Source organism: Polyodon spathula, chromosome 10 (assembly GCF_017654505.1).
Source record: "Polyodon spathula isolate WHYD16114869_AA chromosome 10, ASM1765450v1, whole genome shotgun sequence".
Taxonomy (NCBI): domain Eukaryota; kingdom Metazoa; phylum Chordata; class Actinopteri; order Acipenseriformes; family Polyodontidae; genus Polyodon; species Polyodon spathula.
Genome location: NC_054543.1, coordinates 8,415,411 through 8,436,492, shown reverse-complemented (window position 1 = coordinate 8,436,492; position 21,082 = coordinate 8,415,411). Strand labels below are relative to the sequence as shown.

Sequence of the window (21,082 nt, the reverse complement as noted above, 5' to 3'; positions counted from 1 at the left end):
AACCAGTCTTTTCTTAAATATCCAATAGGGTTTATATTAACCAATTCCATCAATCCACTGTCATACAGTCTACAAATAGAAAAAGTTCAAGACCACAGTCACTCTACCCAGGAGCGGTCGTCCTACAATCTATCCAAGAACAAACCGGAAAATCATCAAGGAAGTCACAAAGAACCCCAGAGTAACATTCAAGGATCTGCAGGCCACTCTCGCCTTGGCTAATGAGTGTTCATGACTCAACTGTCAGAAAAAGACTGAACAAGAATGGTGTTCATGGAAGGATAGCCAGGAGGAAACCACTGCTCTCTAAAAGAACATTGCTGCCAGTCTGAAGTTCGGCAAAGAGCACATAGATGATCCACAAGACTTCTGGAACAATGTTCTCTTGACGGACGAGTCAAAGGTAGAACTTTTTGGTCTCAATGAGAAACGTTATGTTTTGAACGAAAACCAAACATTGCATTCAAACAGAAGAACCTCATCCCAACCGCCAAGCATGGTGGTGGGAGTGTGATGGTTTGGGGCTGCTTTGCTGCCTCAGGACCTGGATGGCTTGCCATCATTGACACAACCATGAATTCTGCATTGTATCAGAAGATTCTGGAGGAGAATGTCAGGCCATCCGTCTGTGAGATGAAGCTGAACCGAAAGTGGGTCATGCAGCAAGACAATGATCTTAAACATACAAGCAGATCTACAAAAGAATAGCTGTAGAAGAAATTCTGCATTTTAGAATGGCCTAGTCAAAGTCCAGACCTAAACCCCATCGAAATGTTGTGATAGGACCTGAAGCCAGTTGTCCATGCAAGGAAGCCTCAAATATCATCCAGTTGAAGCAATTCTGTAAGGAGGAATGGGCCAAAATTCCTCACATGGATATTGAATATTGTATCATTTGTGGATAAATAAATGTTGAAAAAGTATCATGTTTTTTTGTGTTATTTGTTTAATCAGCTTATCTTTATCTATTATTAGGATTTAGATTAAGACTTTAGGTTTGCAATATGTGAAATATGCATTCGTGCTGCGCTGCACTGACGCACTATTGATAGCATTACTTACGGTAGCAGGGCGTGCCTAAAGGGGAAGAGTCTCAGACAAACACTGGGCAGAAGTTCAGTACCATTTCCTGCGAAGCAGAGCCGCTGAACAAAAACTAGTGAGATTATAGTCGGTGAGTGTGTAGTATTTTTAAAAATATATATGTTTTGGAGGGGGTAAATGTTTAAAAACAAGAGAACAAATATTATTTTGAAGTTTCATCAGAATCGCAGAAGGATGCGAAGTACTGACTGGTCTGAGTGATTGAAAACTATTGTTTTTAGTTTACGTTAGCGTCGGAGAGGGGATAGGGAGAGAGGGAGAGAGGGAGAGACAGTACCCTTTTCTCCTGTCTCCTTCGTATATTCAAATGCGCTTTCTGGTTTACTTGCTGTGCTATTTTCCAGACCCGCTGCAACTAGCGTATTTATAATATTGTCTTGTTTTTTGAAGTTCTGTGTTTTTTTTATTTTTATAATAGACTCGGTTTCAGCTGTTTTTGGTGTGTTTCCGGTATGGGGGGGGCGATACAAAACCTAATAAAAAGTGACACACAATTAAATTCCAACGCTTTTTATTTTAGTCGGGAGTCGATTCTCTTGTTCCTCTGGATAAAGGTGTCTGCTATAATAATAATAACTAATAATAAATAATAATAATAATAATAATAATAATAAAGCAAGCAAAATAAAATACATGAACCCCTATATTAGTAATGGCATCTCACACCAAGGGTGTATTGAGTTACACAAGAGGATACTAAAACAGTAATTTAATGTCTGTACTCGCTTGTTTGTTGCCTCATTCTGCTGAATGGGTCATCTAAGCAGCTGATGACTGCAGTGAACTCAGCATGATTTATATTTGAGATATTTTGTAAGTGCAGTGTATGGAATTGATGACTGTACCTTTGTGTACAGTATGAGGGGCGTCATTTCAGAAAAAAAAAATGGGGGGGGGGTTGCAGTTTACAACGAGATTCTTATTATGAACATGGTTATTATTAAAATAAATTCTACAAAATGTGCAATGCAAGTGTTTTTAAAGCACCGCACTGGTTTTTAACAACTTCGAAAACAAAGTGTGAGACGTTACGGTCGTCGTTTTCACTGAAACTGTTGTGTTTTAAAAGTGAGTAAAGCCTAGGATGACCGAATTGTTCTGCTGCCAGATTACGATATTCCGGTTCAATAAACATTTTACAGTTGTATACTGTAACTACTGCTGCATTCAACAAGTGGCGGTACAACGTCATTTTTTAAAAACCGTTTTAGAGTAGCAGCTAGGGACATTAGAAGGGACATTAGACTGCTCTTATTCATAAAAAAAAAAGACATGTATTGCATCGGGTTTACAGAAGAGCCAGGGGTAAGAATACAGTTTAACTCTATTTTAGCGCGGCTATCCGAATACATCTCACAAGGTTTGATACATACTTGCAACCTCGAGTTTGATACATTTCACCTGCTTTCCACAAAGAATGACACTGTATCAAATATAAGCACCACAATTCTGTGAAGTAGAAACAGGTAGCAACGCTTTAAATAATGTTTACCCAGATAATCACGAATACAATAAAATACAGTGGGGAGGGACTGCCTCCTGCCCCCTGCCCTATAGCAAGCCCCTGGTTCTTAGGATGCTCCTTCTAACTTAGTGCAGTCCTGATGTGAGAGCATGTAACATACACAGCTCATATGCATGGAGTCCTGATCTGAGAGCATGTAACATACACAGCTCATATGCGTGGATTCCTGATCTGAGAGCATGTAACATACACAGCTCATATGCATGGATTCCTGATCTGAGAGCATGTAACATACACAGCTCATATGCATGGAGTCCTGATCTGAGAGCATGTAACATACACAGCTCATATGCGTGGATTCCTGATCTGAGAGCATGTAACATACACAGCTCATATGCGTGGATTCCTGATCTGAGAGCATGTAACATACACAGCTCATATGCGTGGATTCCTGATCTGAGAGCATGTAACATACACAGCTCATATGCATGGATTCCTGATCTGAGAGCATGTAACATACACAGCTCATATGCGTGGATTCCTGATGTGAGAGCATGTAACATACACAGCTCATATGCGTGGATTCCTGATCTGAGAGCATGTAACATACACAGCTCATATGCGTGGATTCCTGATGTGAGAGCATGTAACACACACAGCTCATATGCGTGGATTCCTGATGTGAGAGCATGTAACATACACAGCTCATATGCGTGGATTCCTGATCTGAGAGCATGTAACATACACAGCTCATATGCGTGGATTCCTGATGTGAGAGCATGTAACACACACAGCTCATATGCGTGGATTCCTGATCTGAGAGCATGTAACATACACAGCTCATATGCATGGATTCCTGATCTGAGAGCATGTAACATACACAGCTCATATGCGTGGATTCCTGATGTGAGAGCATGTAACACACACAGCTCATACGTGTGGAGTCCTGATCTGAAAGCATGTAATGCACACAGCTAATATTTACATGTTAGTTTATTTTTATAAGTTTGTTTCAGCGAGTTTGCTGTGTTTTTTATGATATTAAATACAGCTCAGCAAGCACATTGTCATTTTAGATATTTCCAAACCATTCTTTTTCATTACCACAATCTGAGCTAAATTTAGAGAATGGCAGTTTTTTTATTGCAATCAAGTAAGCTGCAGTACATTTAATTCAATTCCCTAAAAAACAAAAGCTTGTTAGTATACTTCCTAGTACAGTGGCAAGTACTTTGAGAAATAAACTTTCTTTTTCCTGCAGCAGCTGTCCCTGTTTTAGTACAAAACTCGCGCTACTGTATTTCACGACGGTAATGTCTTAAATTACTGTGCTGCTTCTTTGGCTGAAGAGATAGCAGCTCATCATCTTACTAGGGAAGCTGCTGCACAGTGAAATAATCGTCAAACAAAAAAAACTGGGGCTGTGTGTGAATATTATGAGATTCCTGCAATCGCGCTCTGAAATGCACACTTCGCATTGTGGAAAAGTAAGTTTTGATACACAGTGAAGTTCAAGTTTCGCCATAGTCCATTCAGCGCTTCTGTAGATAACGAAACATGAGTGTGATGTTACCAGCGGGAGCAGGATTATTGAAACACATGGTCTGAGAAGTAATCGGGTATCTGTGACTGCACATTCTCTTGGAAGTAATATATTACTGATTTACCTCAGTATTATATGGTGCTCCCGCAGAATTGCACAATGCTATCATTCCTTGCTCAACCATGTTGATAGTAAAGTGTGAAAGCCCTGTGTTGAATGTTTCTAAGTGTTCAGTGGCTCCCTCCAATCCCGCTGAGTGTACCAGTATTTCATTCTCTTCTTGGGGACGGGGTTGATTTAGAGGCCAACCCAGTAAACATATTTAAAATCATTAAAGCTAAGGAAGTAGAAAGCTGATATTAACGTAATGAGTCTGTTTCTGCAGCACATGCTGTGGTAGAAATGTTTAGAATGCTTGGTTCCAGACATTGTGACATCTACAGGCTCCGGGAAATTCATAGTGTGGCTGCTGCTAATAAGAACATAAGAACATAAGAAAGTTTACAAACGAGAGGAGGCCATTCGGCCCATCTTGCTTGTTTGGTTGTTAGTAGCTTATTGATCCCAAAATCTCATCAAGCAGCTTCTTGATGGATCCCAGGGTGTCAGCTTCAACAACATTACTGGGGAGTTGATTCCAGACCCTCACAATTCTCTGTGTAAAAAAGTGTCTCCTATTTTCTGTTCTGAATGCCCCTTTTTCTAAACTCCATTTGTGACCCCTGGTCCTTGTTTCTTTTTTCAGGCTGAAAAAGTCCCTTGGGTCGACACTGTCAATACCTTTTAGAATTTTGAATGCTTGAATTAGGTCGCCACGTAGTCGTCTTTGTTCAAGACTGAACAGATTCAATTCTTTTAGCCTGTCTGCATATGACATGCCTTTTAAGCCCGGAATAATTCTGGTCGCTCTTCTTTGCACTCTTTCTAGAGCAGCAATATCTTTTTTATAGCGAGGTGACCAGAACTGAACACAATATTCAAGATGAGGTCTTACTAGTGCATTGTACAGTTTTAACATTACTTCCCTTGATTTAAATTCAACACTTTTCACAATGTATCCGAGCATCTTGTTAGCCTTTTTTATAGCTTCCCCACATTGTCTAGATGAAGACATTTCTGAGTCAACAAAAACTCCTAGGTCTTTTTCATAGATTCCTTCTCCAATTTCAATATCTCCCATATGATATTTATAATGTCTCCCTCTCTCCCAGTGTCCCCAGTGGAAGATGCATTATTACCAATATAAGAATGCTGAGGTGAGCTGCTGCTACAAGTACCTAATGTTCAGCTACAACATCGTGTTCTGGGTGAGTGCCAAGAGCCAGGGCGTTCGTGTTGTTTTTTTTGTTTTGTTTGTTTTTTTTAAGTTGTTAACAGTTGTCAGGGATATGCATCGGTGACGGTTCAGTGAAGCAGAGAGATTACCAGTAGGGTCCAAAAGGTTTGTGTTCATATCCAGCTTCCAAGTATAAAGGGTTGAGCAGAACGAAAGGTGGAGCCGGGCTGAATTACTTTGCTAAGGTGTGTTTTTTTTAAACATTTTGTAGGACAACTATTGTACTCTCAGGTAGTGTAAAATCTAGAACTAGACTTCTAATCAAAGCATTTTGTCATTACTTTAAGTTTTATTGTGTTTCTAAATACTTTTTTTATAGGAACAAATCCTTTGAACCACAAGTTAGAGTTTTTTGCTTCCTCTTTATTCTGTTTGTGGTCAATGGAAACTGTACTGTTACAATGACAGGACATGGCGAGACAGCATGTTCTTTACACTCTGTCTGCCTGCGTGCCTGTGCTCAGTCTTCTGTGTCTGACACTCAGGGAGTCGATTCGTCAGGAAAGCCTGCATGATTCTAGGAGAGTCACCCCTGCCTGTCTGATAGCTGGCAGGAAACGCTGCTCAACTTTCTGTGTCAACAGGAAGTGGAAACAGCTTGGCGTGACTGCTAAGAAATTATGGTGTCTCTACCAAATGTTGTGAAAACACCCTGCCCCCTTCCAGGAATGTTTACCCGCAGGAATCTCTCCACAGGCCTCGTACCGCACCGCACCGCAGGGTGCAGGGTACAGGGTACAGGGTACAGGGTACAGGGTACAGGGTGCCGGGTGCCGGGTGCAGAGTGCTCACTGTCTTCTGTGAAAGTACACTCACTCCTGTGGTTTTGTAAGCAGGCCAGGTTCATAATTCTTGCAACATTGCTGTTTTGCGTTGTTTTCAGTTCAGCTTAAATGTCAACATTATTGAACAACCATGTTGTGGCTAAACAGTGCGTCACAGTGCCCCTGTCACTCTTCCTATGCACATCATCCTGCACGTAGCCTGCAGTTTTCACAGCAAAACACTAGATTCACACTTCCTTTGCAGCAGGTCTCAGGACCCCACCTGAAACAAACTACCTGTGCTCAAAATATTTGCTCTCCATTGTTCGCTGTCCAGCAATGTCATTACCCTGGACCTTAATAATGAGCACTATAAACACATGGCTAATTGTTTAATATATATTTTTTCTTTTGATTTGCAGTTGGTTGGAGCTGCTTTCTTAGGCATTGGGTTTTGGGCGTGGAGTGAGAAGGTAAGTGCTGATGCTATTTTATTTTTTTTATATGCTGCTGTGGGTGTATTATCGACAGTCCATACAGATCTCTTCTCACAGAGCAATTCTGACACTGCCCAAGTATCCAGACCTGCTTTCTGTATCCTGGTTTCAACCCGGTGTGCGTGGTTCTGTTCTGGTTCTAATCTCAATCCCTCCCTCTCTGTCCCTCTCTCAGGGCGTGCTGTCGGACTTGTCCCAGGTGACCCGGCAGAACGGTTTCGACCCGGTGTGGGTGGTTCTGGTGGTCGGCACGGTGACCTTTGTCCTGGGGTTCGCAGGCTGTGTGGGAGCGCTGAGGGAGAACATCTGCATGCTCAAGTTTGTGAGTCCTGGCTTCCTGTGTTTGTGTTGGCACTTGAGACACGAGGCTGTCATAGGCATGACTGTCAAACCTACTGTCAGTGAATGAAAACAATTGAACACATTGGTTTTGCAGAAATCTCTGGATTGTTTAAGTTTTGCAACGCTGTCGTGTTTAAGCCTTGCAGTTCTGGGGTGTGTGTTTAACTCTTTGCTCGCTGTGTGTTTGACCCCTGCAGTTCTGCGGGGTGATCGGAGTGATCTTCTTCCTGGAGCTGACTGCAGGGGTGCTAGCATTCGTGTTCCAGGACACCCTGAGGGAGTGGATCAGTGACTTCTTCCTGACCAACGTGAAGGGCTACCGGGACGACATCGACCTGCAGAACCTCATCGACTCTCTGCAGAGAACGGTGAGGCACTGACTCATACTCACTCTCACACACCGCTAGGACATCGACCTGCAGAACCTCATCGACTCTCTGCAGAGAATGGTGAGGCACTGACTCATACTCACTCTCACACACCGCTAGGACATCGACCTGCAGAACCTCATCGACTCTCTGCAGAGAATGGTGAGGCACTGACTCATACTCACTCTCACACACCGCTAGGACATCGACCTGCAGAACCTCATCGACTCTCTGCAGAGAACAGTGAGGCACTGACTCATACTCACTCTCACACACCACAAAGACATCGGCCTGCAGAACCTCATCGACTCTCTGTAGAGAACAGTGAGGCACTGACTCATACTCACTCTCACACACCGCTAGGACATCGACCTGCAGAACCTCATCGACTCTCTGCAGAGAACAGTGAGGCACTGACTCATACTCACTCTCACACACCACAAAGACATCGGCCTGCAGAACCTCATCGACTCTCTGTAGAGAACAGTGAGTCACTGACTCATACTCACTCTCACACACCACAAAGACATCGGCCTGCAGAACCTCATCGACTCTCTGCAGAGAACAGTGAGGCACTGACTCATACTCACTCTCACACACCACAAAGACATCGACCTGCAGAACCTCATCGACTCTCTGTAGAGAACGGTGAGGCACTGACTCATACTCACTCTCACACATCGCTAGGACATCGACTTGTAGAACCTCATCGACTCTCTGCAGAGAACAGTGAGGCACTGACTCATACTCACTCTCACACACCACAAAGACATCGACCTGCAGAACCTCATCGACTCTCTGTAGAGAACGGTGAGGCACTGACTCATACTCACTCTCACACACCGCTAGGACATCGACCTGTAGAACCTCATCGACTCTCTGCAGAAAGCATTGAGACACTATGGGGGAGGGGGGGGCCAGACATTGTCTAAATATTTGCTTTACCTGCAGTAACCCAAGCCCCTCTCTCTATCCTGTTACAGAATCAGTGCTGTGGGGCTCGAAACCCTGATGACTGGAACACCAATAATTATTTCAACTGCACAGACGACAACCCCAGTCGGGAGCGCTGTGGAGTGCCCTTCTCCTGCTGCCTGGCCGACCCTGCTGTGAGTCTCTGTCTGATTGTCTCCTGCCTGGCTGTCTCCTGTCTGCCTTTCTGTCTTTGTGCTTGTCTGCCAGTTTGCTGCCTGTCTCTGAGCGATTGTGCTTCAGTCATTGGAGTCGCTCCGTCTTAACAGCGTGGAAACAGTTATTCCGAGTCTGTCCTTGTTTGGATCTGCTATTACTCCTGGTATGAATGTTGGTTGTGTAGATGAAGGATCCTCTGAAGTCCTGCTGGCCTTTGCATGCATCTTTATCACAGGCTGCAGACACCCCATACCATATAGTATAGTATATAGCTTAATTTTACTACCCATTGAATGGAAATCACAGTGGAAATGGAATTGTGTTATTATTAATGGGTCTCTCTCTCTCTCGTCTCCACAGCAAGCAGTTGTGAACACGCAGTGTGGCTATGATGTCAGGGCCCGGCCGGTATGTTGTTTGGGGTGGAGGGGTTTTAAATCATTTAAAAATGCGTTTTTGTAACCAAATGAAATCTTTCTGATGCTGATCGTCATTTAGCTTTTTGAGGAAACGACTGTCTTGACTGAATAAACTTTCCTTATCTGGTTTAACTCTATACAGCTCTGCAGTGCAGAGTTCTCTTCATCATTTGATCCTCTGTACAGCGCTGCATGTGTTAACCCTTTCCTCCCCTGCAGGAACGAGACTGGAACACTGTGATCCATGTTAAGGGGTGCATCCCTGCTCTGGAAGCCTGGTTACCCCGAAACCTCTACATCGTGGCCGGAGTCTTCATCATCATCTCACTGCTGCAGGTGGGGGTCTCCTTCTGCAACTTCACAATAAAATAATTGCTTGAACATATGTACGTTTTGATTAATTCAATGAAGTTTTCATTTCACAAAACTCCTTTTCATAGGTTTGAGAGAGTTAAAAGTTTGTTCTTGGCCTTTAGTGGACTGTTAACCAGAGAGAGAATATAACGCACAAGACTCCCCTTGCATAGCAGTTTGAGCCATTCCAGGTTTTACTATGAGTTTAGTAAGGCACATCTGAGCGTGTCAACACACTGGGGCTAATTAAGCTCGTAGTAAAACCTGGAATGGGTGAAACACCAATAGAACAGGAGTCTTATTTCCATGCCTGAAGCAGTCCTTACAGGTCTGTGAGCTGGGCCCATGATTGTAGATGCACAGCCCCAGCAGAACTGCATTTCTGACTGCTTAACTCCTCCCTTCCTCTTTATTAAATTAATCTTGTTTTTTTGTTTTTTTTTTTAATCTAGATGTTGGGCGTCTTCCTGGCTCGTACTCTGATTGGGGATATTAAGGCAGTGAACTCTGGCTTCCGATACTGAGGGGCTGGCTGGAGCAGCGCGTGTGTGTGTGCGCGCACCCCTCCACTCTGCAACACATGTGTTCTGGGCTTCACATTCCCAGCTAGTCCACGTCTCTAGCCACAGTGTAGAGGTAACGAGCTCAGGTGTGTCTTATTAAACACATAAGAAAACCAGGAACGGATCAAACTGCTATGCAACGGAAGTATTATTTCCATCTTTGAATGGGTGTTACCTGTACACTGTGGCTAATCAAGCTTGTAGTAAAACTTGGAGTGGGTGACACTGCCGTGCAACAGGAGCCTTATTTCCATCCATGTAATATAAGAGGTTGCCTTTTTATTTTGTTTCCGAATCTCTCAGCTTTGCGCTGATCAGCTTTCCACTCCACTGAGCCAGTTCACATCTGCACATTCCTTCGTGAAATCATTGAGGGAGAATCAACACAACTGTACAGCCATTTTATTAGTTTATACAACACACACACACACATCCACCAACAGGACTAAAAGTAACGCCAACGTTTCAAGATTAAAAGTTGGCCTCTATTTTTCTAAAGTGAACACAACACCAAAAAGTGAGTGTGAGTATTGTGCAGGGGAAGGGTCTGTTAAAGGAGTGGGTGTTCAGCTTGACGAGGTGTGATCAGCGTTAAAGGTGATGCTTGAAGATGGCGCCCATATTAAAGAATAGATGCAAAGTTTGGGAAAGTTACCTTAAAATTTGCAGAACTGCACATGTGCGCCTCCATAGCATTCAGTACGCAGGAACAAATTAGACTGTGACAACAGACAAGTTAATTTTTGCAAATATATACCCATGGGAATTAAAAGGGAAGCAACTCCCATCATAAATATCTGATTTCGGGCCATTACGTAAAAGCAGAGTTCCTATCGAATAGACCCCTGTCCTAAACAAGAACAAACATCACTGCAGTTCCTTCTTTGTTAGTCTTATTACTTTAAAACCTATTTAAATAAATGGGAGAAGATGATGCACTTAAAATCCGAGCCCATTTTGTTTGATGATGCTTCTGCTAACTAACTTCGCCCTACAGCATTAGCAAACGACTTCCAAAACCTGAACGCTCGTGTTTTTGGACCCAGAAGAATTGGGGTTATTTTATTTTTTTGTACATTAACCAAACATGATAGCTTCAATTCTCTTGGTCTTGGCCTGAGAACATTTCTTTAGCAGTGTACAGAGAGAGGTGCTTGCACTATTGTAAATGATCTGCAGCTTTTATTACTGTTCATTGTATTGCTTCTGAAAATGCGTGTGTTTTGATTGGGATGTAATCCACTTGGAGGTGCATTAGGAGCCGGCTGTGAGAGAAACATGCTCCGATTCTGGGTTGATGCTGTCTGATTCTTTCTGTGATGTGGCACCAGCACAGACCAGCCCTCTCAGGAACATGTCACCATTTTTGAGTAATTCTTATTTGTTATATTTTTTACTTAAGTAAATGGTTTTTGTTTTTTTGCATTAAAGGGAATGTAACCATCTAAAAAGTTTAAACTGTGTCATCTTTGTTATGAAGTGCTCTAAAAGCCCAATTGCCTCTCCTGTTGGTGGGATTCATCTGTGGAACAGGCTGCTGCTGGAGTGTGTGTGTCGGGCTGGCCTTGATTAGAATACTCTGGGGTTCTGTTCCAGACGCTGTTGGGAGTGTGTCTGGTCACTGTTCAGGTTCCAGTGTTGGGTCTTGGTGGTTCTCGGGCCCGTGTTGGTCCGGTTCTGCTCCAGTGCTCAGTAGCTTGGTTCTGCTGGTGGGGTAATGGGTCAGGGATCAGGAGGGTTATGTTCCAGTGGATAGCAGGTGTCCTTATGAGTTGAGTTTCTGGTTCTGTTCTTGGGTCAGACTGGTTTTACTGGGGGGGGGGGGGGGGGAGTGGTACTGGTTATGGGCTGATTCTGCTAGAGGGGTACTGGGTTGGGCTGGTTTTGCTGGAGGGGTACTGGGTTGGAATGGTTCTGCTGGAGGGGTACTAGGTCAGACTGGTTCTGCTGGAGGGGTACTGGGGTGGGCTGGGTCTGCTTTCAGGGTACTGGGTCATTAGTTCTGTTCAGCTGGTCTCTGCGAGGATGCTCAGAGCTGTGTCGGCCTGTGATGCCAGCTTGCTGTTGCTGTGGTTTCTCAGCTGCCCCAGAGTCTCCCTCAGAGCGAGAGCTTCCATCTGAGACCTCAACTCCACTGAGAGGAGGAAAAAGAGGAGGGAGGGAGCAAGGAAGGAAGGAAGGAAAGGGAGGGGAGGGGGTTATTAACACTAATCAGATGCTGTGATATAACTTGGCTTACTTTACCAGAACAAGCCTGTAGTGCATTGCCAATCTGCATACAGTTTTACCAGTATTGTCATCTTATTAGTAACTGTCAAACTGTTTTATGACATCCTTTTTAGAACACATTGATAGATGTTTGGCTGTGTTGTTTACCTCTAAACACTGTACATGTATGTGGGAAGCCAAGGATGGAAACAAGACTCCTACTTGCACAGCAGTTTGATCCATTCCCGGTTTTACTAGGAGGTTAATAACAAGCACCTGAGACTGTAACATATAAACTGTGGCTAATCAAGCTTGTAGTAAAACCTGGAATAGATGAAACTGCTATGCAATAGGAGTCTTATTTCCACCTCTGGAAGCTGTGGGGGTTGTACAGTATCGTAGTTGAGTTGTGGTTCATACCTGAGTTGACCAGGCTGCACACCAGCCCCACTGTACTGAACTTCACCTCCACCGCAGCCACAGGGTCCTCCAGCATCTGCTGCAGCGTGGAGAGCAGACCGGCTGACATGAAGGGCTCCTCCACCGCGTCTAGAGAGAGAGAGAGAGAGAGAGAGAGAGAGAGTGAGTGTAAGCGAGTGTGTAAATGTGAGTGTGCGTCAGTGTAAGGGTGTATGTTTCTCACCGATGTCGATGGTGGAGGCGATGGCCAGTGCCACCAGTGCTTTGTTCTGCATGATCACATGCTCGTTCATTGCCATGGTGATGAGGTGCTGCACCCCCTCCGCCTGGGTCACTGCCTTAACCACTTCCTGTTGGGACACAAGGGGCAGGAGTTAGGAGCCTGTCTGTCAATAAGTGTCAGCGGCTCTGTGTGTGTGTGTGTGTCTGCCTGTCTGCACTGTGTCTGATCAGTCCTGCAAGCAGTCTACATGAGTGTCCTTTTTGTCAGTGTGTCTGTTCAGTGTGCTAATCTCGGTGTCTCTGGTATCTGAGTGTGTCTCTGTCCCTGTGTCTGTCTAGGTGTCTCTGGCAGTCTTCTACTCACAGGTGCCCGGCTGTGTCTGATCAGGGCTGCCAGCAGTCTGTTGGCCTCTCCGCGCATCCCAGCATGATCCCGGGCATCGCACCACTGCATCACCCTGTAGAGGAGAGCTTCATCCTGCCCCAGCACTGCTGCTGCCTCCTCTAGAGAGTGAGAGAGAGAGACACCACTGCATCACCCTGGAGAGGAGAGCTTCATCCTGCCCCAGCACTGCTGCTGCCTCCTCTAGAGAGTGAGAGAGAGAGACACCACTGCATCACCCTGGAGAGGAGAGTTTCATCCTCTCTCAGCACTGCTGCTGCCTCCTCTAGAGAGAGAGAGAGAGAGAGAGAGACACCACTGCATCACCCTGGAGAGGAGAGCTTCATCCTGCCTCAGCACTGCTGCTGCCTCCTCTAGAGAGAGAGAGAGAGAGAGAGAGAGAGAGACACCACTGCATCACCCTGGAGAGGAGAGCTTCATCCTGCCCCAGCACTGCTGCTGCCTCCTCTAGAGAGTGAGAGAGAGAGACACCACTGCATCACCCTGGAGAGGAGAGTTTCATCCTCTCTCAGCACTGCTGCTGCCCCTTCTAGAGAGAGAGAGAGAGAGAGAGACACCACTGCATCACCCTGGAGAGGAGAGTTTCATCCTCTCTCAGCACTGCTGCTGCCTCCTCTAGAGAGAGAGAGAGAGAGAGAGAGACACCACTGCATCACCCTGGAGAGGAGAGCTTCATCCTGCCCCAGCACTGCTGCTGCCTCCTCTAGAGAGTGAGAGAGAGAGACACCACTGCATCACCCTGGAGAGGAGAGTTTCATCCTCTCTCAGCACTGCTGCTGCCTCCTCTAGAGAGAGAGAGAGAGAGAGAGAGAGAGACACACCACTGCATCACCCTGGAGAGGAGGAGAGCTTCATCCTGCCTCAGCACTGCTGCTGCCTCCTCTAGAGTGAGAGAGAGAGAGAGAGACACCACTGCATCACCCTGGAGAGGAGAGCTTCATCCTGCCCCAGCACTGCCGCTGCCTCCTCGAGAGAGAGAGAGAGAGAGAGAGAGAGAGAGAGAGAGAGAGAGAGACACCACTGCATCACCCTGGAGAGGAGAGCTTCATCCTGCCCCAGCACTGCTGCTGCCTCCTCTAGAGAGAGAGAGAGAGAGAGAGAGAGAGAGAGAGAGAGAGAGAGAGAGAGAGAGTGGTGACGTAGTCACTCTGGAGAGGAGAGGCTTCATCCTGCGATCAGGGAGGAGCTGCTGCCTCCTCTAGAGAGTGAGTCGGTGAGAGACACCCACTGCATCAATCTGGAAAGGTAGAGTTCATCAGCGATGCCTCTCCGCACTGCTGAATGCTCCCACGAGGAGGAGATGAGAAGAGAGAGAGAGAGAGAGAGAGAGAGAGAGAGACACCACTGCATCACTCTGGAGAGGAGAGCTTCATCCTGCCTCAACACTGCCGCTGCCTCCTCTAGAGAGTGAGAGAGAGAGAGAGAGAGAGAGACACCACTGCATCACCCTGGAGAGGAGAGCTTCATCCTGCCCCAGCACTGCCGCTGCCTCCTCTAGAGAGTGAGAGAGAGAGAGAGTGAGAGAGAGAGACACCACTGCATCACCCTGGAGAGGAGAGTTTCATCCTCTCTCAGCACTGCTGCTGCCTCCTCTAGAGAGAGAGAGAGAGACACCACTGCATCACCCTGGAGAGGAGAGTTTCATCCTCTCTTAGCACTGCTGCTGCCTCCTCTAGAGAGAGAGAGAGAGACACCACTGCATCACCCTGGAGAGGAGAGCTTCATCCTGCCCCAGCACTGCCGCTGCCTCCTCTAGAGAGTGAGAGAGAGAGACACCACTGCATCACTCTGGAGAGGAGAGCTTCATCCTGCCCCAGCACTGCCGCTGCCTCCTCTAGACAGTGGGGGAGAGAGAGACACCACTGCATCACCAGTGCTTGAAATGAAAAAAAAAAAGTGGCGGTACTCACAGTATTCTCAGGCTCCCTGCCCAGCTCTCTCTCTGTCTCCCTTTCCATCTCCACATCTGTCTCCCTGTCCAGCTCTCTCTCAGGCATCCTTTCCAGTTGTCTCTCTCTCCCTCTGTCCAGCTCATCTCGTCTAATCAGTACTGATCGCGACTTGACCTGAACCATTCAAAATAAATTCCACTGCTCTGTTTTGCAATACACTCTGGGAGATGCAGTTGTTTTGTAATGCATTCTGGGAGTTGCAGTCTAATGCTCTGCTGTGATGTAAACCTTGCAGCTGCTGCTGGGACAACAAAGTAACAGCTAGAAACTCACATAATTGCAGCTGACAGTTTGGAAAAGAAAACGGGCAGATAGTCAGTGATAAGCACCAAATTTCTACTCAAATGTTTTAAATTCAGAAGTGACGGGACTCAAATATTTGAAATTGAGAGTTTGTGGTACTCTGTACCGGTGAGTACCACCGCATATCAAGCACTGTGCATTGCCCTGGAGAGGAGTGCTTCATCCTGCCCCAGCACTGCCGCTACCTCCTAGAGAGAAGGTGAGAAGAGGGGTGAGAGGGTGATTGGGGAAGAGTGTGGGGGAAGCAGTGAGTGAGAGAAACAGAATTTCCGAGAGAAGGGTTTGGCATGTTACCTTGTCCGTCCACCATCATGCGCAGCATCCCCAGCAGTTTGAACTGGACGGGGGGCATCTCAGAGCACAGCAGCTTCCGAATCCTCTCCGAGACCCCGTCCTGCAGCATCCGCACCTTATTGACCGCTGGGAGACACGAGTACAGAGAGAGAGGCGGTCAGAGCAATGCACACTGTATCATACTGAGCAGCCAGCGCGTATCGATGCAGTGCGCCAGGCACGCTGTTTGTTTTGCACACTCCACTGTCCTCCTCACCAGGGATGGCCAGGTTTCTGAGTGCACTCAGTGCTGCTTGTTGGACAGACACATCCCCTTCGTCCACGTGGCGCTCCAGCAGGTCCAGAATCTGAGAGACAACCCCCGAGTCAACCATGTGGATACAGTTACCATCTGGGAGAGGAGAGGAGAGAAAAACAAAAGCAATTAAATTGCGCTGTTAAAATCAGAGAAACGTTGGCCAGCGTGTGAGTCTGTGAGTGTCACTGTGTGTGTGTGTGTGTATGGATGTGCTGGTGTCTCTTTTTTGTGTGTGTATGTCTGTGTGTCGGTCTCTGTATCTGTAGCTATGAGTGTGTGTGTGAATGTGGATGCATCTCTGTGTGTGTGAATGTGGATGTGTCAGTGTGGATGTATCTGTGTGTGTGCGAGAGTGTGGATGTGTGCTTATGTGTGTGTCAGTTTGGATGTGAGTGTGAGTGAGGTTGGGGGTGTGTGTGTGTGTGTGAGTGGGTATGAGTGAGTGTGCGAGCCTGGGACAGAGAGACAGAGTCAAGGGGGTTAAAACCTCTAGGGGACAGAGGACGAATTGTGATAGAGAGAGATGGGGGTCTGCAGCACTGCCTCCCAGCAGCAGGGACACAGTGAGGGTTCGAGAGGGAGGGAGGGAGGATGTATAGAGCTGCACTCGCCCCCAGCAGCAGGGACACAGTGAGAGTTCGAGAGGGAGGGAAGGAGGATGTATAGAGCTGCATTCACCCCCCAGCAGCAAGGACACAATGAGACTGGATGCGATCTTGACGCTGCAGAGGTCAGGGGGGTCCGTGCTGGTCTGCAGCCCCCTAATCATCTCCGAGAGAGCCTCTGGGACCTCTGAGTCTACAAACTGCAGCTTCAGAGAGTCTGAGAGCCCAATGAGAGGCACACACTGTACCCCTGTCACCCCTGTTACCCAGTCATTCCACCCCTCCTCCACACAGAGAGAAACACACACTGTACCCCTGTCACCCCTGTTACCCAGTCGTTCCACCCCTCCTCCATACAGAGACAAACACACACTGTACCCGTCACCCCTGTTACCCAGTCATTCCACCCCTCCTCCACACAGAGAGAAACACACACCGTATCCGTCACCCCTGTTACCCAGTCATTCCACCCCTCCTCCACAAAGAGAGAAACACACACTACCCCTGTACCACAGTGTGACACCCCCCTCACTCCACCCCCACAAAAAAACATGCCCTGTACCCCTCACTCCACCCCCACACAGAAACACAACCTGTACCCCTAACTCCACCCCCACACAGAAACACAACCTGTACCCCTCATTCCACCCCCCACACAAAAAGACGCCCTATACCCCTGGACCACAGCGTGACTGCTCAAACACCACTCCGTCCCTTCCTTCCCCTCTCTCACTGCTCTCTCCCAGTGCTCCCAGCACTTCCAGTATGACGTGTCTTCTCTCTGCATTGGAAGTGTGGCGTAGCTGCACAGTCAGCACCTCTGTCACGTGCATCTCGATGAGAGCTTCCCTTGCAGAGTCTGGAAAAACAACTGGGACCAGTCACCACTGAAATGGGGAGGCCTGGAGCAGCACATCACAATGCACGGTGTGTGTGTGTGTGGCTGTGTGTCTCTCGTCAGCGTCTCTGTGGCTCACCCAGGTCAGCCAGGTTGCAGAGTGCCAGCAGACACACGTTGACCAGGACGTCATTCTCAGGAAACTGCTTCATGATCCTGACCAGTCGAGGAATCACCCCACACTGCACCAAAGCCTCCTGCTGAGAGTCTAGGAGAGGAGAGGGGGAGAGAGTCTGAGAGAGAGAGAGAGACCAGAATCACCCCACACTGCACTAGAGCCTAGGGGAGGAGAGAGTGCTCCAGAATTGCCCCTCACGTACTGTTGTCGAAGCAGAGTCTTCCAATGGCCTGGCCCGTGTGGAGCAGCAGTTCCTGGTCCGATGTCTCCAGCAGGGGAACCAGAGCCGAGACCAACCCAGCCTGAATACAGGGCTCCCGCACGTCCGCTGAAACACACGGCACACAAACGAACGTCAGAGAAGATGACTATAGTGAAACACAATGAAAGCAGAGTAAAGCATATTTAAAAAACCAACACGTATAGTAAAACAGCAAAGAAAATGCCCATGGTAAACATTCATAAGGACATATGTACTTGGTATGCCGCATATGACACTTCTTCACTGTAGCTTCTTCACCCCCCCCCCCCCCCCCCCCCCCCCCCCCCCCCCCCCCCCCCCATACCCCCCCCCCCCCCCCCCCCCCCCCCCCCCCCCCCACCCCCCCCCCCCCCCCCCCCCCGGGCCTCCCGTGTTTGGCCAGCTCTGCAGTCACCAGTGTGGCCTGGGCAGTGAGGGGTGTGTTCCTGCGCAGGATTGCAGCCAGAGAGGGGAGAATACCGCTGTCCACAATCTGCTCAGCAGCACCCTCTCCTGGGGTCGGACACAAACACAGTGATACCACAACCGAACTCACAGAGAGAGACTTACATAGTGATACTGCACCACAAACTCACAGAGAGACACACACAGTGATACTGCACCACAAAACTCACAGAGAGACACACACAGTGATACTGCACCCCAAACTCACAGAGACACACTCCCACGCACTCACACACACACACACACACACACACAGACAGGCACTGGTGCCTGCTGGTGAGAGCAGGTGGTTTGCTGGTCTGCCTGGGTTCTTATATAACACCAGCTGACTGCCCAGTAAGAAGCCAGTGAAGATGTGTCCTATTTCCTAACCCTCAGCTTGACACCAGCTCACAGGCAGTTACTGGGATCCTTCATAAACCCAGACAGCACTGGGAGGGGTTTGATGACAGCCTAGACAGGAGAGCTCCAGAAAACACTGTGATTATTGTTAGTGTTGCTGGGTATGGGGGGAGGACAGTGCGTGGAGGAGCGCTCGGCCAGGGCAGGAGGCAGGCTGTGCTTGTTAGTGTTGCACGTGTTGCCATGGAGACAGCCGGCCTCCCGTCAGGAGAGACAATGGCTGCTAGAGCGTTGTGGTATGTGGGATAGCAGCCTGTCTGTGGGGTAAAGGATGGCTAGGATCCTTTTTCTCTGTAACACACGCAGAAACACAACACTGACTGACACTGATGCTAACACAAACACACACACACACACAGAAACATATATACAAAGCCACTCACAAACAGACTCCTACATATTGTTGACACACACACATTTCATACACACTCTTACACACACAGACTCACAAACAAGCTGGCATTATATCTCAGTTAAACACACTCACGCGCACTGATACACAGCTGGATAAAGAGGTCAGTCTCTTCAACAATCCACACTCATTTAGAGAGGTAGAACTGAGGAGTATTACTGAGTCCATCACAGACAGACTGTGTGTGTGTGTGTCTCACTCACTGTTCTCCTCCAGTGCTCTCAGAATGGTGTCAAGTTTTGTTCGGAGCGCCTCCTCTTCCTCTATCCCCCCACTCACCTTCATCTGCTCCAGCACAATGCTCAGAGAGTCTGGAACAAGAGGCAGTGTCACACAACCGCACAGCACACCACAACATCACACAGGCCAGCACAGCGCTCAGAGAGTCGAACAAGAGGCAGAGTCAAACAACCTCACAGCACAGTGCTCAGAGTCTGGAAACAAGTCACAGCATCACGCAAGACTACACTACCCAACACTACAATGAGACACAGGGACGCAGAGTCACACAACAGACTGCAACACAATAAAACAACGCAACTCTGTGATGTCTAGCGAAGCACATGCAAACACAGTAGCCTCTGTCTGGGGTGGTAGGTTATTGTTCGGATGACAGAGGCTGACAGCTAGCCATGGTACACTGTTATAAAGCTAAGCCCTAGCTCAGACCCTGCACACTGCGGTCTGAGTAAGTGAAACAGTGCCGCACAGTTATATAAGATAGCCCTCACCCCACAACTGCTCTGCAGTGAGCAGCACAAAGCTGGGGACAGGCAAGGTGCTTCCTGCCCACGGTGAAAATGACACACACAGAAACAATGAGGAATCTCTCTGCTCTCACTTACCCATCATAGAGGCTCTGCAGTGATCCGCAGGCAGGCAGGCAAACAGGCTGGCGAGCAGGCTCTCTCTCTCGTTCTGTGTTTCTGTCATGTTCTCCTGCACTCTCGCATTCTCTCTCTCTCTCTCTCTCTCTCTCTCTCTCTCTCTCTCTCTCTCTCTCTCTCCCTTTCCCTGTCACCCTCCTCCCTCCTGTCTCTCTCTGCACTTAATTCTTTTAAAGCTCAAAATTAAGCAGACCACTAGGCTCTGGAGACCCTTTGACAGCGTGACACACATGCCCTGGAGAGAGCCAGAGAGGCAGAGAGTGAGCGAGGCTGTGTGTGTGTGTGCGTGTGTGTGTGTGTGTGTGTGTGCGTGTGTGTGTGTGTGTGTGTGTGTGTGTGTGTGTGCGTGTGTGTGTGTGTGCGTGTGTGTGTGTGCGCGTGTGTGCGTGTGCGTGTGCGTGTGCGTGTGGATGTAGAAGCTTTGTATAACACTCAAACTGCAGTCGGCATCTTAAATGATCTATGAGGTATTAGTAATTTAAAGGTACTGGTTAACTAGCACTCCTTTAAAAGAGTATCCAATGCTTGTTTTGCTAGTACTAAGAGATGTATTTAAAGTCTTGGTTAGAATTCTTTTAAAAGGAACAAAACACATTTCAAAGCCTTGGTTAACACTAAAGCTAATGCATTGTCCTGGGCTGCTGTTCCACTTTACACCAGCAGGTGGCAGTGTGACTGTAGCGAGGAGGTCACAGTGCTGGAGTAAGCAAGGTTTGTGACGTCACAGGGACGTGTGTATTTCTGTGAGGTTTGGCCCTGTCATTCACGCACACACAGACTGATTAACACGATCCCTGCTATTGCTGCATTACTATGAGCTTATAATTAGAAAATATATCACTAGACTATTTTAGATATTTATACATTTCATCTGATTAAAATCGATGGACTGAAGAACACGTGCAGTTTCACCTTGTAACCACAAAATGTCGGACAACATCCTTTTTGTTTGCTATTTAAGTCAATTGGCTGAGATACCCGTTGATTGCAGCGCACTGAACAACCTCTTCCATTACAGAACGCGTGAAAGTGCTTCAGCGTGTGGGCTGGGTGCTGCAGCGGTTGGAT

At 47.4% G+C, this 21,082-nt stretch overlaps 2 protein-coding genes across 3 annotated transcripts; one reads left to right on the top strand and one right to left on the bottom strand.

Moving 5' to 3' along the window:
* The first annotated feature begins 1,081 nt into the window (after nt 1-1,081).
* Nucleotides 1,082-11,335, top strand: LOC121321783 (tetraspanin-14-like). The gene is made up of 9 exons (XM_041260982.1): nt 1,082-1,174; nt 5,324-5,419; nt 6,635-6,685; nt 6,885-7,031; nt 7,249-7,419; nt 8,403-8,528; nt 8,911-8,958; nt 9,189-9,305; nt 9,776-11,335. The coding sequence occupies exons 2-9, from the start codon at nt 5,339-5,341 to the stop codon at nt 9,845-9,847; spliced, it is 813 nt and encodes a 270-aa protein (XP_041116916.1). The 5' UTR covers nt 1,082-1,174; nt 5,324-5,338; the 3' UTR covers nt 9,848-11,335.
* LOC121321781 (rap1 GTPase-GDP dissociation stimulator 1-B-like) lies at nt 11,137-20,134 on the bottom strand. Of its 2 annotated transcripts, XM_041260980.1 has the most exons (11): nt 19,973-20,134; nt 19,331-19,438; nt 17,810-17,935; nt 17,569-17,697; nt 17,325-17,450; nt 15,945-16,079; nt 15,689-15,814; nt 13,101-13,240; nt 12,738-12,864; nt 12,515-12,643; nt 11,137-12,020 (listed from the first exon to the last, which is right to left on the bottom strand). In XM_041260980.1, the coding sequence occupies exons 1-11, from the start codon at nt 20,058-20,060 to the stop codon at nt 11,893-11,895; spliced, it is 1,362 nt and encodes a 453-aa protein (XP_041116914.1). In that variant the 5' UTR covers nt 20,061-20,134; the 3' UTR covers nt 11,137-11,892. The 2 variants fall into 2 exon arrangements, with proteins under 2 accessions (XP_041116914.1, XP_041116915.1); XM_041260981.1 differs by lacking the exon at nt 17,325-17,450.
* Between the last annotated feature and the right edge of the window lie 948 nt (nt 20,135-21,082).

Bases quoted from the DNA above. Each gene is read 5' to 3' on its own strand.
- LOC121321783 (XM_041260982.1), top strand. From the start codon at position 5,339: ATGCATTATTACCAATATAAGAATGCTGAGGTGAGCTGCTGCTACAAG. The intron at 7,420-8,402 runs GTGAGGCACTGA...ATCCTGTTACAG, and splicing joins TCGACTCTCTGCAGAGAACG to AATCAGTGCTGTGGGGCTCG. The intron at 9,306-9,775 runs GTGGGGGTCTCC...TTTTTAATCTAG, and splicing joins TCATCATCTCACTGCTGCAG to ATGTTGGGCGTCTTCCTGGC.
- LOC121321781 (XM_041260980.1), bottom strand. From the start codon at position 20,060: ATGACAGAAACACAGAACGAGAGAGAGAGCCTGCTCGCCAGCCTGTTT. The intron at 13,241-15,688 runs GTAACATGCCAA...CTCACTCTCTAG, and splicing joins CATGATGGTGGACGGACAAG to AGGAGGCAGCAGCAGTGCTG. The intron at 12,644-12,737 runs GTGAGAAACATA...CTCTCTCTCTAG, and splicing joins CGCCTCCACCATCGACATCG to ACGCGGTGGAGGAGCCCTTC.